Here is a 14,611-nt window from a genome sequence, read left to right as displayed (position 1 = left end):
AAGATATACAAATCAGTGAGGAAAAGTCCAGTCTTGCTGTAATCAATCAGTGAAGAATATTTATTAACTAATTAATTTGGGCAGCACGGTGGCGCAGTGGTTAGCATTGTTGCCTAACCGTGCCAGGAACCCGGGTTCGATTCCAGGCTTGAGTCATTGTCTGTGGAGTCTGCACGTTCTCCCTGTGTCTGCGTGGGTTTCCCCCGGGTGTTCCAGTTTCCTCCCACAGTCCGAAAGATGTGCTGGTTAGGTGCATTGGCCATAATAAATTGCCCCTTAGTGTCAGGGGAATTAGCTGGGGTAAATATATGGGGTTACAGGGATAGGGCCTGGGTGGGATCGTTGTTGGTGCAGGCTCGATGGGCCAAATGGCCTCCTCCTGCACCGTAGGGATTCTATGATTCTGTGAACTTAAAAGAAACACACAAGAAACACTGCAATACACGACAACAGCAATCTTAAGTACAACAGTGGCCATACACACACAGTAAGAAGTCTCACAACACCGGGTTAAAGTCCAACAGGTTTATTTGATAGCACAAGCCACAAGCCTTCGGAGCGTTGCCCCTTCATTGCTCCCGTTCATGCCAACAGAATCTTGCGGTCTCGCCGCTGACGCACCCCCGCCTTGGGCTTCCCAGCGACCAGGGGTGCATTCAACGGGAAACCCCATTGACAACGGTGGGAACATAAGATCCCACCCCCCACCGCAGAGTGGGAGAAAAATCCTGCCCAGCTTTCGACATTCCTGAATTCTGAGAAATTCCCAAATAATATCCAATATCATATAACTCCACGAGCTAATCCAGCAAATAGTTACCAAACCCACAAGTTTATCCTGCGATTGGGGAAAACCCAGTTCAGTGTAGAGTTTCTTGTCTTTGAGAGTTGTTTTAAAGAGCAGCTTTCAACACCAAGTTGTTTCCCGGGAATCAAACTGCCTTCTCCAGCTGGGTGTAGCTATGGTTGTAACTGCTTACCATCTGTACCTTTATTCTTCCTCTCCTCCTGAATTCAGTCACCCTTCTTCCCTTTGATGTTATTCTGTCTTAACACCTGGGACTTCTTACTGTGCTTACCCCAGTCCAACGCCGGCATCTCCACATCATTAACACCTGGGACCAGGCTTTTAGCGTATAGGTGTGAATTATATTCTTCCATCTCCACTTTGAACTCACCTCCACAGTTACACCTACAGTTCTAACACCTATTTCTACACATCATTCGCCCCCTAGTCACTTAGGTAAACATTGTTTTCCTGCTCCTAAGCTAATTCGCATTTCAAAAAAAAATACATATTCAAACAGATGCACCCGCACTGGTTCCCCTTTTTTGTCCAATTATTTATTTTATCCAAGTTTTATTTTTAATCTGAATTTTCCTCGATTCTTGAATCTTCCTTTTCCTCCAGTATCTTGACAAGTATCACTGGCAAGCCACCCCTAAGTTCCTTTGAGAAGATGCTAGTGTCCTGCCTTCTTGAACCATTGTGCTGTTAGGCTGGGAATTCAAGAATTTTGACCCAGTGACAGTGATGTCATTCCAACTCTGGATGGTGTGGGACTTGGATGGGGAAGGTGGGGGAGGTGGTATTCCAATTTTTTTTATTCATTCATGGGACACGGGCGTCGCTGGCTTGCCATCATTTATTGCCCATCCCTAGTTGCCCTTGGAGGGCAGTTGAGAGTCAACCCACATTGCTGTGGCTCTGGAGTCACATGTAGACCAGACCAGGCAAGGACGGCAGATTTCCTTCCCTGGAGGACATTAGTGAACCAGATGGGTTTTTCCGACAATCGACAATGTTTCATGGTCATCAGTAGATTCTTAATTCCAGATATTTTTTATTGAATTCAAATTCCACCATCTGTCGTGGTGGGATTCGAACCCGGGTCCCCAGAACATTAGCTGAGTTTCTAGATTAACAGTCTGGAAATAATACCACTAGGCCACCCCTGGAAGGAATACAGAAATTCCAAATTCATATGATTTATCTCTGGAAACGTTATTGTGCAGAGATGTCAGATAATCTAATTATTAATCTGAAAATGTAGTGATTCAGGTGTGAAACTGGAGAATTCAGGGCAGGCATCACCAGTTCCTTATCCATTGTGAAGTTGTTTAATCTCCGCCTCAGGATACTAATAAAGAAGAAAAAAGAAACAGAAAAGCGGGGAACACAAATAATCTGAAGGTTAATTAAAGTGGAGTTGAGCTACCCAATATTCGAGTTAACGGGCAGGATTTTCTGGCCGCACTCGCCCCAAGACCGGAAAGTCCCGCCTGAGGTCAACGGACCTTTGCATGGTCCGCTCGCTATGATTCCCATGGCGGGGGGGGCGGGAAAATTCCGCCCAACATGTTCCTTTGAAATTACTTTAGTCGCTATTGCAATGCTCCAGCTAAACAATAGCGAGACAGATGTCATATGAGCCTCATGTCCCTATTGCCAGGTAAATTTCACCCTTATATATACTCATCCAGGCTTGTTAACATGCTAAAACAAATTAACATGCTTGTTAATAACTAAATCTAAATATCTTAGAATTACTTAAATGAATTTTGGGAAGGCGGAGGTAACAACTACATCAGGTAGTATGTCAAGAACTGTTTGACAAGATGTGTTTGAAGCTTTGCAGCTGCTTTTGTAATACCTTCTTCATCTGTCATCAAGACACAAACCCAGTCTTTGCTCTTTTCCAAGGGCAGAACTTAATACCATTCTTCATAATTGAACTTGGGGTGTGTCATCCAGAGTGCATTCCAGCTGAGCTTACTCCTGTTCTCACTCAACTGTTGCGACCATAGCAGATGTTATTTGCTGAGCAAGCCAAGTCCCAGAGGGAAACTTGTCTTACCAATCACAACCTTTTTTTAAATTGTATTCTGAACATGAGGAAAAACTACTGAGTCCACGAGGATAGAAGGCCAGTAACACTTTCGGTATTTTTAAAAATGAATAGATTTATGAGCAAGAAGAAAATAAAACTTAAGCACACAGGATTAACACAATTGAAACAGTCCCCCCCCCCAACCTCCGTTCCAGAAAATACCCACTTCGTTAGAACACACAAGTAGGCATCTCAGCAACATAGAACCATAGAATCCCTACAGTGCAAAAAGAGGCCATTCAGCCCATCGAGCCTGCACTGACAATAATCCCATTCAGGTCTATCCTTGTAACTCCAGGCATTACTCTGCTAGTCTCCTTGACACTAAGGGTCAATTTAGCACGGCCAATCCACCTAACCCGCACATTTGTGGAGTGAAGGAAGAAACCAGAGCACCCGGAGGAGACCACGCAGACACGGGAAGAAAGTGCAAACTCCACACAGACAGATACCCGAGGCCGGAATCGAACTTGGGTCCCTGCTGCTGTGAGGCAGCAGTGCTAACCACTGTGCTGGTGTTTTCTGCTCTTATAGATAGCACTCCCTTATTAAAAGTCCAGTATTACCCAAGGCAAGACTGCTGTCCCTTCAGTAAAGGTAAACAACACAAATTCTCCAGCTCTCCCACTCTCTTGTGGAAATTTAAGAAAATTCTGAAGCAAGACTGCCTTCCCAAGCAAAGGCTTCCCATGTTTGTAGATAGCTGTTGCAGATATCACACCTTCTCTCAGCATCTCCCCCATAGCCAACACAACTCAGCTCAACATCTTTCCTTAAAGGCCATTTTCCTTTCAGCTTCAGCACATCTTTGAACTCAACTTTTCCAAAATATAAAAACCTTTCAGGTTTCCTATTGCTTCCACTTTTGGGTCAACTGAAATTTAATAACTGTCCCTTGTTTACTTATGAGACCTTTCTAAGTTGTAAAAGTTCCTCACTCCCCTTTGATATTTAACACCTGAAAAAACCAAGTCCCTATCTATCCCCTAATGCAAATGTTTAAACCCAACCTATTTACTTATAATTCCACTTCACCATGGGCTGTTCTCGCAAATGCCTGCATTTTTTTCATTCATTCGTGGGACATGGGCGTCGCTGGCTGGGCCAGCATTTATTACCCATCGCTAGTTGCCCTTGAGAAGGTGGTGATGAGCTGCCTTCTTGAACCTGCTGCAGTCCATGTTCTGCGGGTTGACCCACAATGCCGTTAGGGAGGGAATTCCAGAACGTTGACCCAGCGACTGCGAAGGAACGGCGATATATTTCCAAGTCAGGATGGGAGTGCCTTGGAGGGGAAGTTGCAGCTGGTGGTGTTCCCATGTATCTGCTGCCCTTGTCCTTCGAGATGGAAGTGGTCGTGTGTTTGGAAGGTGCTGTCTCAGGATCTTTGGTGAATTGCTGCAGTGAATCTTGTAGATAGTACACACTGCTGCTACTGAGTGTCAGTGGTGGAGCAATTGAATGTTTGTAGATGTGGTGCCAATCAAGCTGGCAGCTTTGTCCTGGATGGTGTCAAGCTTCTTGAGTGTTGTTGGAGCTGCACCCATCCAAGCAAGTGGGGAGTATTCCATCACACTCCTGATTTATAGATGTGGATAGGCTTTAACACCTTCACCCTTTTTTCTTGTCCCTATCAACCTTTACCCAGCTTAATAATATCATTTATATACACACACATATACATAGAGGAGGCGAAGGGGTGGCACGGGTGGCATAGTGGTTAGCACTGCTGCCTCACAGTGCCAGGGACTTGGGTTCAATTCCCAGCTTGGGTCACTGTCTGTGCGGAGTCTGCACGTTCTCACCATGTCTGCGTGGGTTTTCTCCGGGTGCTCCGGTTTCCTCCCACAGTCCAAAAGACGTGTTGGTTAAGTGCATTGGCCGTGCTAAAATTCTCCCTCAGTGTACCCGACAGGTGCCAAAGTATGGCAACTAGGGGATTTTCACAGTAACTTTATTGCAGTATTAATGTAAACCGATTTGTGACACTAATAAATAAATAATAAAATTAAATGATAATGGCCGAGTAGTAATATCACTAGACTATTAATACAGAAACTCAGCTAATGTTCTGGTGACCAGGATTCGAATCCCACCACGGCAGATGGTGGGATTTGAATTTTGAAAAAACTGGAATTAAGAATCTACTAATGACCATGAAACCATTGTCAAATGTCAGAATAAAACCATCTAGTCACTAATGTCCTTTAGGGAAGGAAATCTGCCGCCCTTACCTGGTCTGGCCTACACGTGACTCCAGAGCCACAGCAATGTGCTTGACTCTCAACTGCCTCGGGCAACTAGGGATGGGCAATAAATGCTGGCAAGTCAGCGACGCCCATGTCCCACGAATGAATAAAAACACACTCACACACATGCACACACACACACCCTACATTACAAAGCAACACAGTATTCCCAAAAATATTAACAAAATTAACATCCTCACACAACTTCCAATTTTGTTCTATTGGCAAAACAGAAAAGTTTGTCAGTTTACCTTTCCGTGCCAAAGGTCCCAGAATATAACAATACAAGCCGGAACAACAACAATGTGTTTCTATAACGCCTTTAATGTAGTGAGCCATCCCAAGCTACTTCTCAGGAGCATTATCGGACATTTGACACTGAGACCCAAGGTGATATTGAATGACATTCGCTGAATCCCCCACTGTCAACATCCTTGGGGTTATCATTGACCAGAAACTCAACTGGACTCACCACATAAACACAGTGGCTACAAGAGCAGGTCAGAGGCTAGGAATACTGTGGCGAGTAACTCACCTCCTGACTCCCCAAAGCCTGTCCACCATCTACAGGGCACAAGTCAGGAGTGTGCTGGAATACTCCCCACTTGCCTGGATGGGTGCAGCTCCAACAATACCCAAGAAGCTTAACACCATCCAGGACAAAGCAGCCCGTTTGGTTGGCACCCCATCCACAAACATCCACTCCCTCCAGCACTGACGCTCAGTAGCAGCAGTGTGAATTATCCACAAGATACACTGCAGAAATTCACCAAAGATCCTTAGACAGCACCTTCCAAACTTACGACCACTTCCATCTGGAAGGACAAGGGCAGCAGTGTGTTCTATCTATGAGATGCACTGCAGAAATTCACCAAGGCTCCTAAGATAGCACCTTCCAAACCTACAACCACATCCGTCTAGAAGGACAAGGGCAGCAGAAAACCACCACCTGCAAGTTCCCCTCCAAGCCACTCACCATCCTGACTTGGGAATATATCGGCATTCCTTCGCAGTCGCTGGGTCAAAATCCTGGACTTCCCTCCCTCATGGCATTGGGGGGGGGGGGGGAGGGGGGGGGGGGGCAACCCACAGCACGTGGAATGCAGCGTTCCAAGAAGGCAGCTCACCACCACCTTCTCAAGGGATGGGCAATAAATGCTGGCTAACCAGCGACGCCCATGTCCCATGAATGAATAAAAAAATATATTGGGACAGCCGACCAAAAGATGGGTCAAAGGACCAGGTTCAAAGGAATGTCTTAAAGCCAGTAGGAGGTAGAGGGGTGGCGAGGTTCAGGGAGGGAAGTCTTGAGTTTAGGACCTCGGCAACTGCTATATTGTGAAGGATTACAATGGGAGGTGTGCGAGAGGTCGGAATCAGAGGAATGCAGAAATCCTGGAGGGCTGTTAGGGTGATAGGGTAAGACAGGTACCATTTGTAGATAGCGTTGTTTCAGGGGCGTGCATCAAGTATGCAGCCGGCAATAACAATGTGACATCTTTGCAAATTGGTTTATTGAAAAGAGAATTATAAACCCTGCAGTTTGGTAAAAGCAGCCATTGCTCAATCAGTGTCCTCGCTCCTTTAACATGAGGCAAAAGGGTATACGCAAATTATCCAGCTTGTTATTTAACTTCCTGACTTAGTTCAGTATCATTTGGAACTGTACCCGTTCATTTCCTCAATTCACAGAGACACATTAAACAGACTGCATTGTTTAGCGACAATTACTGGCTGCACCGCTGACTGGTAATCAAATAGTAATTACTTCTCCGTGACCTTGCATTAATTAATTTCACACAGCTTATTGGCCACCGCGGTCCATCATGACACCTTTGGTTAATTGTAAAAAGTGAGAAGCGAGCCCTGAAAGGGGTAGAACTGTTGTTGCATGTGGCACAGCTTGGCATGTGAAAAGCAAGCACCCAAGAGCCACTTCAAGGCCTTACCTCGTCTCTAATTTCAGATATTAATTAGGAACTGCTCAAGCGTTACTCTCATTGTTTACAGAAGTGTCGGCCTGCACTTCATGTAATTGCTTCTCTGCAATCACTCAGGGATATCTCTAAACTCCCCGGTCTCCTGGGATAACTAGAAGTAGTGTTTGCCATCTTCTCCGCTGTCATAACTGATTTATTTTCTCCGTAACTTCAGGCCAGTTCCTGTTGCTGTGTCAGTAAACATGCTGACCCTTGATCGAGGGCGGCACAGCGGTTAGCACTGCTGCCTCACACAGCACCAGGGACCCGGGTTCAATTCCCGACTTGGGTCACTGTCAGTGCAGAGTCTGCACATTCTCCCCGTGTCTGCGTGGGTTTCCTCCGGGTGCTCCGGTTTCCTCCCACAATCCGAAAGACGTGCTGGTTAGGGGCATTGGCCATGCTAAATTCTCCCTCAGTGTTACCCGGACAGGCGCTGGAGTGTGGCGATCAGGGGATTTTCACAGTAACTTCATTGCAGTGTTAATGTAAGCCTACTTGTGACTAATAAATAAACTTTAAACATTTTTAAAGCAAAATACTGCGGATGCTGGAATCTGAAACAAAAACAGAAAATGCTGGAAGATTTCAGCAGGTCTGTCAGCTCTGACGAAGGGTCATCTAGACTCGAAACGTTGGCTCAGTTCTCTCCCCACAGGTGCTGTCAGACCTGCTGAGATTTTCCAGCATTGACCCATTGACTGACCCTTGATTGCTTTGCCTTTCGTTGACAATTTCCTCTTTCCAGGCTATGGAATTGGCCTTCTACAGAACTCCCCATTAACGTCAAACATTTCCGAACTAATTAGCCAGTACAAGTCCGATGGGTTCATGGATTTGCTGCACGACAAGTGGTATAAAGTCGTGCCGTGCGGCAAAAGGAGTTTTGCTGTGACTGAGGTAAGGAATCTTCTTCGCGGGGGAAGAAATGTGTTTGGCATTTACACGGGCATGGCTCATGTGTTTAACCAGGGAGTGCTACCATCGGTGCATTCCCTCTTGTCGTCTGTTGTATTTGACTGAATTGGATTGGACTGGAGTTTCCACTTGAATGTGCGGTACCCATCAGAAAATGTGAATGAGTCAACAAATGTTTCACAAGGGAGAGATAGCAGTGTAGTACATGCCACATTCCTGATGCTGCATGTTATCAAAGCAACTTTCTACCGCAATCACATTCCCCAACACTTGAATATATCAAGCAGTAAACAGCTGCCATCTTATCCACGGTGATCTTTCAATTTTCTGTGGCGTAACAAGATAATTTCAATGTTATTCCATTTTAATTTTCCAGCTTGCGTGATTTTTCTTGTGGGTTGATGTTCCACAGCAAATGGGGGAGGGGGATGGTGGTGGGCTGGGGAAGTTTTTTTCCACAAAATATGCAGGACTGCAGGAAGAAGGGGGGTGGGGCAAGGGGGTGGTGGGGGTACGGTGGCACTAGGTGAATTCATCCTTCGAAGAACCAGCAGAGACACAACTGGCCAAATGGCCTCTGATGTACCGTAACCATTCTGTGATTCTGAGCAGCCTCGGACGCAGGACAGAGGCAGTGGACTCATAGAGGTTTACAGCATGGAAATAGGCCCTTCAGCCCAACTTGTCCATACCACCCTTTTTTTTAAAACCCCTAAACTAATCCCAATTACCGGCATTTGGCCCATATCCCTCTATACCCATCATACCCATGTAACTGTCTAAATGCTTTTTAAAAGACAAAATTGTACCCGCCTCTACTACTCCCTCTGGCAGCTTGTTCCAGACACTCACCACCCTCTGTGTGAAAAAATTGCCCCTCTGGACCCTTTTGTATCTCTCCCCTCTCACCTTAAACCAATGCCCTCTAGTTTTAGACTCCCCTACCTTTGGGAAAAGATGTTGACTATCCAGCTGATCTATGCCCCTCATTATTTTGTAGACTCCTATAAGATCACCCCTCAGCCTCCTACGTTCCAGAGAAGAAGTCCCAGTCTATCCAGCCTCTCCTTATAACTCAAACCTTCAAGTCCCGGTAGCATCCTAGTAAATCTTTTCTGCACTCTTTCTAGTTTAATAATATCCTTTCTATAATAGGGTGACCTGAACAGTACAGAGTATTCCAAGTGTGGCCTTATCAATCTCTTGTACAACTTTAACAAGACATTCCAACTCCTGTATTCAATGTTCTGACCAATGAAACCAAGCATGCTGAATGCCTTCTTCACCACTCTGTCCACCTGTGACTCCACTTTCAAAAAGCTATGAACATGTACCCCTAGATCTCTTGTTCTGTAACTCTCCCCAACGCCCTACCATTAACTGAGTAAGTCCTGCCCTGGTTCAATCTACCAAAATGCATCACCTCGCATTTATCTAAATTAAACTCCATCTGCCATTCGTCAGCCCACTGGCCCAATTGATCAAGATCCCGTTGCAATCCGAGATAACCTTCTTTGCTGTCCACTGTGCCACCAATCCTGGTGTCATCTGTAAACTTACCAACCATGCCTCCTATATTCTCATCCAAATCATTAATATAAATGACAGTATTTATAAATGAATGACAAAAAAGGAGGATCTGCCTTTATATAGCGCCCACCCAGGCTTCAGGCTGTGCCGAAGCACTTTACAACCAATTAAGTAGCTTAGTCATTGTTGTAAGGCAGGAAATGCAACAACCATTTTGCCCTCAGCAAGTTCACCCAAACAGCAATGCGATAAACCATAGAATCTATAGAATCCCTACAGTGCAGAAGGAGGCCACTCAGCCCATCGAGTCTGCATCAACCACAATCCTACCCAGGCCCCACTCCCGCAACCCCACACATTTATCCTGCTAATCCTCCTGACACTAGGGTCAATTGAACATGGCCAGTCAACCTAACCCGGACATCTTTGGACTGTGGGAAGAAACTGGAGCGCCCGGAGGAAACTCACGCAGACACGGCGGGAATGTACAAACTCCACATAGACAGTGACCCAAGCTGGGAATCGAACCCAGCTCCCTGGTGCTGTGAGGCAGCAGTGCTAACCACTGTGCCACCGTGCTGCCAGATAATCTGCTTTACTGACATTGGCTGAGGGTTAAACATTAGCCAAGACATTGGAGATAACTCCACGAGTCTTCTTCGAAATAGTTCCACACGCCACCCCAGAGAGCAAACGGGGATTGGGTTTAACTGCTGATTCGAAAAACAGTGGCACCGCCAAATGTTGAGTCATTTTGTTAGCACGACACTGAAGTGTTAACCTGGATTAGTCGTACTCCAGCCCTTGGAGTGGAAGTGAAACCCCTAACCATCGATAGCTGCTCTACAAGTGAAAGAGTCAAAACAAAAAAAGAACAAAGAACAGTACAGCGCAGGCACAGGCCCTTCGGCCCTCCAAGCCTGCGCCGATCACGTTGTCCTATCTAGACCAATTGCTTATATCCCTCTATTCCTCGCCTGCTCATGTGTCTATCCAGAGAATCTTAAATCTTAGTTAGGCCGCACTTGGAATATAGTGTTCAATTCTGGTCGCCACACTACCAGAAGGATGTGGAGGCTTTGGAGAGGGTGCAGGAAAGATTTACCAGGATGTTGCCTGGTATGGAGGGCATTAACTATGAGGAGAGGTTGGAGAAACTTGGTTTGTTTTCACTGGAGGTTGAGGGATGACCTGATAGAAGCCTACAAGATTATGAGGAGCATGGACAGAGTGGATAGTCAGAAGCTTTTTCCCAGGGTGGAAGAGTCAGTTACTAGGGGGCATAGGTTTAAGGTGCGAGGGGCAAGGCTTAAAGGAGATGTACGAGGCAAGATTTTTACACAGAGGGTGGTGGGTGCCTGGAACTCGCTGCCGGGGGAGGTAGTGGAAGCAGATACGGTAGTGACTTTTAAGGGGTGTCTTGACAAATACATGAATAGAGAGATACGGTCCCCGGAAGGATAGAGGGTTTCAGTTCGGTCGGGCAGCATGGTCGGTGCAGGCTTGGAGGGCCGAATGGCCTGTTCCTGTGCTGTAGTTTTCTTTGTCCTTTGTTCTTTGTTCTAAATGTCACTAACGTATCTGCCTCAACCACCTCACTTGGCAGTGCATTCCAGGCCCCCACCACCTGCTGTGTAAAAAAAACCTCCCCCGCACTACTCCACTGAAACTTCCCCCCCCCCTTACCTTGAACTTCTGCCCCCTTGTAATTGACATTTCTGCCCTGGGAAAAAGCTTCCAACATCAGCACATTTCACTTTACTATACATAGCCTTTTTCCAACTCCGTGATGATGAAGCCAAGCACTGGCCTGTAGCTGGGTGTGACCCAGTAGATTCCCAAATGCCAGTCACGTGTTCGGACTGGCACACCACAGGCTAATGACGCTGGGGTTAATTTAAACACTCGCTGTACATTCTGGTCGACTGCCAGAAGCCCAGAAGGTTGAGAGGAACAGGCTTGAGGACGGCAGTGCCAAGTTCATTATTGTGACACATATGTCCTGCACAGAGGAAGTGCTGAATCATAGAATCCCTACAGTGCCGAAGGAGGCCATTCAGCCCATCGAGTCTGCACCGACTCTCCAACAGAGCATCGTATCCAGGCCATAACCCCGTAACCCTAAATATTTACCATGGCTAATCCCCCTAATCTATACATCTTTGGACACTAAGGGACAATTTAGCATGGTCAATCCACCTAACCAGCACGTGGGGGAGGAAACCGGAGCACCCAGAGGAAACCCACGCAGACACAGGGAGAATTCCACACAGTCACCCGAAGCCGGAATTGGAGCTGGGTCCCTGTGAGGCAGTCGTGCTAACCACTGTGCCACCGCGCCGCCCACAGAACTTAACGTGAAACTTGAAAACTTGTGCATAAGCGCAGAAGCGCATCTTCAAGAGATTTCCTGGAGAACGCAGCAGAAAATGGCTACTGAACTCCTTCATGTTCATGGTTGTCTGGGCTAGATAATTTCATCTTAAACTTGGTGGTGGGGGGATGGTGTATTTTGCAGGTGGGGAGAAAGGTTTAATGGAGAGTAAAATGATGCTGACGGGTTGTGAACCAAAGGAATTTTAACCACAAGGAAACCAAAGTTTAAAGGGAATATTAGTGGAGGCTTCATCACGCAGAGAGTGGTGGGAGTGTGGAATGAGCTGCCGGATAAAGTGGTAAATGCGGGGTCACTTTTAACATTTAAGAAAAACTTGGACGGGTTCATGGATGAGAGGGGTGCGGAGGGATATGGTCCAAGTGCAGGTCAGTGGGACTAGGCAAAAAATGGTTCGGCACAGACAAGAAGGGCCAAAAGATCTGTTTCTGAGCTGTAATTTTCTATGGTTCTAAATGTGGAAAAGTTGCTCATCCCAACTTCTGAAGAATAATTAGGGATGGGCAATAGATGGTGACCCTGCCTGTGACACTCACATCCCAAGAGCAAATCAGACAAAACAAAACATTTTGCCTGATATATTGGCAACTCGAGTGTGGTAATATCAAAATTAGTAATTTTAATTGCTAGCTGTGAAATGTAACAGAAAACTGGAGGCGTTTTTAAATAAATTTGACAGCGCTCCAAAGATTTGCAGTGCATTTTTTGCAGTGAATTGAAAAACTTTTGAAAAGTGAAGTGAGTCTTTCTGAGGTTAACTTTATTTCCTGGGAAGTCTGAGTCAGGAAAAGTTGACGAGTGATTAGTGTCACTGGGATCTGTTTGATGTGCCTCTATGTCTCACTGTCTTGGTCACGTATCCTCATGTTCCCGGTGTCCCTGGCCGTGTGCTTTCATTTTCGGGCATCTGCATCATGTGCTCTCGTTTCCCCGTGTCGCAGTCACATGTTCTCATGCCCCGGGGTCGAGGCTGTGTACCACTCGCGTCAATCTGAGCTGAGGGATGGAAAATCCACACTTTGAGTGCATTCCAGGGATTCCCAGTTTTTCCAACGTGACTGCCCTACCTTAAAAAAATAATTTTGGACCAAACCCCTTGAGTGTTCTCAGCAACGCTGCCCTTTTGCAAGGCCTTCAAGAGAGTTGGTTTACACCTGACAGGAACGAAGCGATGAAGGATTTTTTGATTTGATTTGACTCGATAGGGTGGCACAGTGGTTAGCACTGCTGCCTCACAGCGCCAGGGACCCGATTTCGATTCCCGGCTTGGGTCACTGTCTGTGTGGAGTTTGCACATTCTCCCCGTGTCTGCGTGGGTTTCCTCCGGGTGCTCCGGTTTCCTCCCACAGTCCAAACTTGTGCGGGTTAGGTGGATTGGCCATGCTGAATTGCCCCTTAGTGTCAGGGGAGTTAGCGGGGCAAATATGTGGGGTTACGGGGATAGGGCCTCGGTGGGATGGTTGTCGGTACAGGCTTGATGGGCCGAATGGCCTCCTTCTGCACTTGAGATTCAATGATTTATTATTATCACATGTATTGGATACAGTGAAAAGTATTGTTTCTTACGCACTATCCAGTCAAACCATACCGTTCGTAGAGTACATAGGGGAGAAGGAAAGGAGAGGGTGCAGAATGTAGTGTTACAGTCACAGATCGGGTGTAGAGAAAGATCAGCTCACTATGTGATAGGACCATTCAAGCACCTGTTGACAGCAGGGAAGAAGTTGCTCCTGAGTCGGTTGGTACATGACCTCAGACTTTTCCCGACGGAAGAAGGTGGAAGAGAGAATGTCCAGGGTGCATGGGGTCCTTAATTATGCTGGCTGCTTTGCCGAGGCAGCAGGAAGTGTAGACGGAGTCAGTGGATGGGAGGCTGGTTTGCGTGATGGATTGGGCTACATTCACGACCCTTTGTCCTTCTGCACTGTAGGAATTCTATGACCTATGATCAGATTACAGAATAAGTTGAGGAGGATACGACAACTGAATCAACCCCGTGAGACTTACCGAGGCAAGCCAGTTTAGATTTGCACTCTCTGCTCTGCCTAGAGAATTGAGGGGCTTAGTCCTCCTATAGGGCCTTTGATACATAACTGAGAAACTAGGGTAGGGGGAGATGATTTTCACCAAGCTAGACACCGTGCCAAGTCCAGTTGAATTTGCTGGAGTTTTGCCAAATCCTTGTGGATTCAGCTTCAACACGGACACGAGTGGTGGTCGACTGTCCTCCCCTTGAATCTGGAGGTATCAGGAGCGGTATTGCTGATGGAGTCCCTCCAGCACTCACGTGTCGCTGCTCGGTCCCAGTCTCAGTGTAGTGCAGGAGTGTGGTGACAAAAACTGCTCTGCACACTGGGACTTGCGTCGACTCGCGGAGCTCCGTGTTGTTGTCGAGCACTCACTGCCGTATTTTGTGGAAGGCTGGGCTCACAGCTTACCTCCTTGTCATTGGTGGCTGCCGAGATATGGGAAGGTGCTCAACAATATTCCTGAGACTCCCCTTCAGCCTGTTCAGGAGGCGGAATATTCAGCTCATCGCGTGTGGTTTGATCATGGAGATCCAGCTCTGGGGAAAAAGAATAAGGCACACTTCGGCCAGGGGGGCATGGTGGGGGTGGAAGCGGTGGTTGTTCTGGGGCACAGTAGAAG

At 46.7% G+C, this 14,611-nt stretch overlaps 1 protein-coding gene across 1 annotated transcript in view; it reads left to right on the top strand.

Annotated features, from left to right (window-relative positions):
• Positions 1-14,611, top strand: part of grin3a (glutamate receptor, ionotropic, N-methyl-D-aspartate 3A) — a 152,045-nt gene that overhangs the window by 119,610 nt on the left and 17,824 nt on the right. Inside the window, exon 6 of the mRNA XM_078215308.1 lies at positions 7,868-8,019. Coding sequence (XP_078071434.1) covers positions 7,868-8,019 — 152 coding nt within the window. The remainder of the gene's footprint in view (positions 1-7,867; positions 8,020-14,611) is intronic.

Source organism: Mustelus asterias, chromosome 6, assembly GCF_964213995.1.
Source record: "Mustelus asterias chromosome 6, sMusAst1.hap1.1, whole genome shotgun sequence".
Taxonomy (NCBI): Eukaryota; Metazoa; Chordata; class Chondrichthyes; order Carcharhiniformes; family Triakidae; genus Mustelus; species Mustelus asterias.
This window is presented reverse-complemented; position numbering and strand designations above follow the sequence as displayed.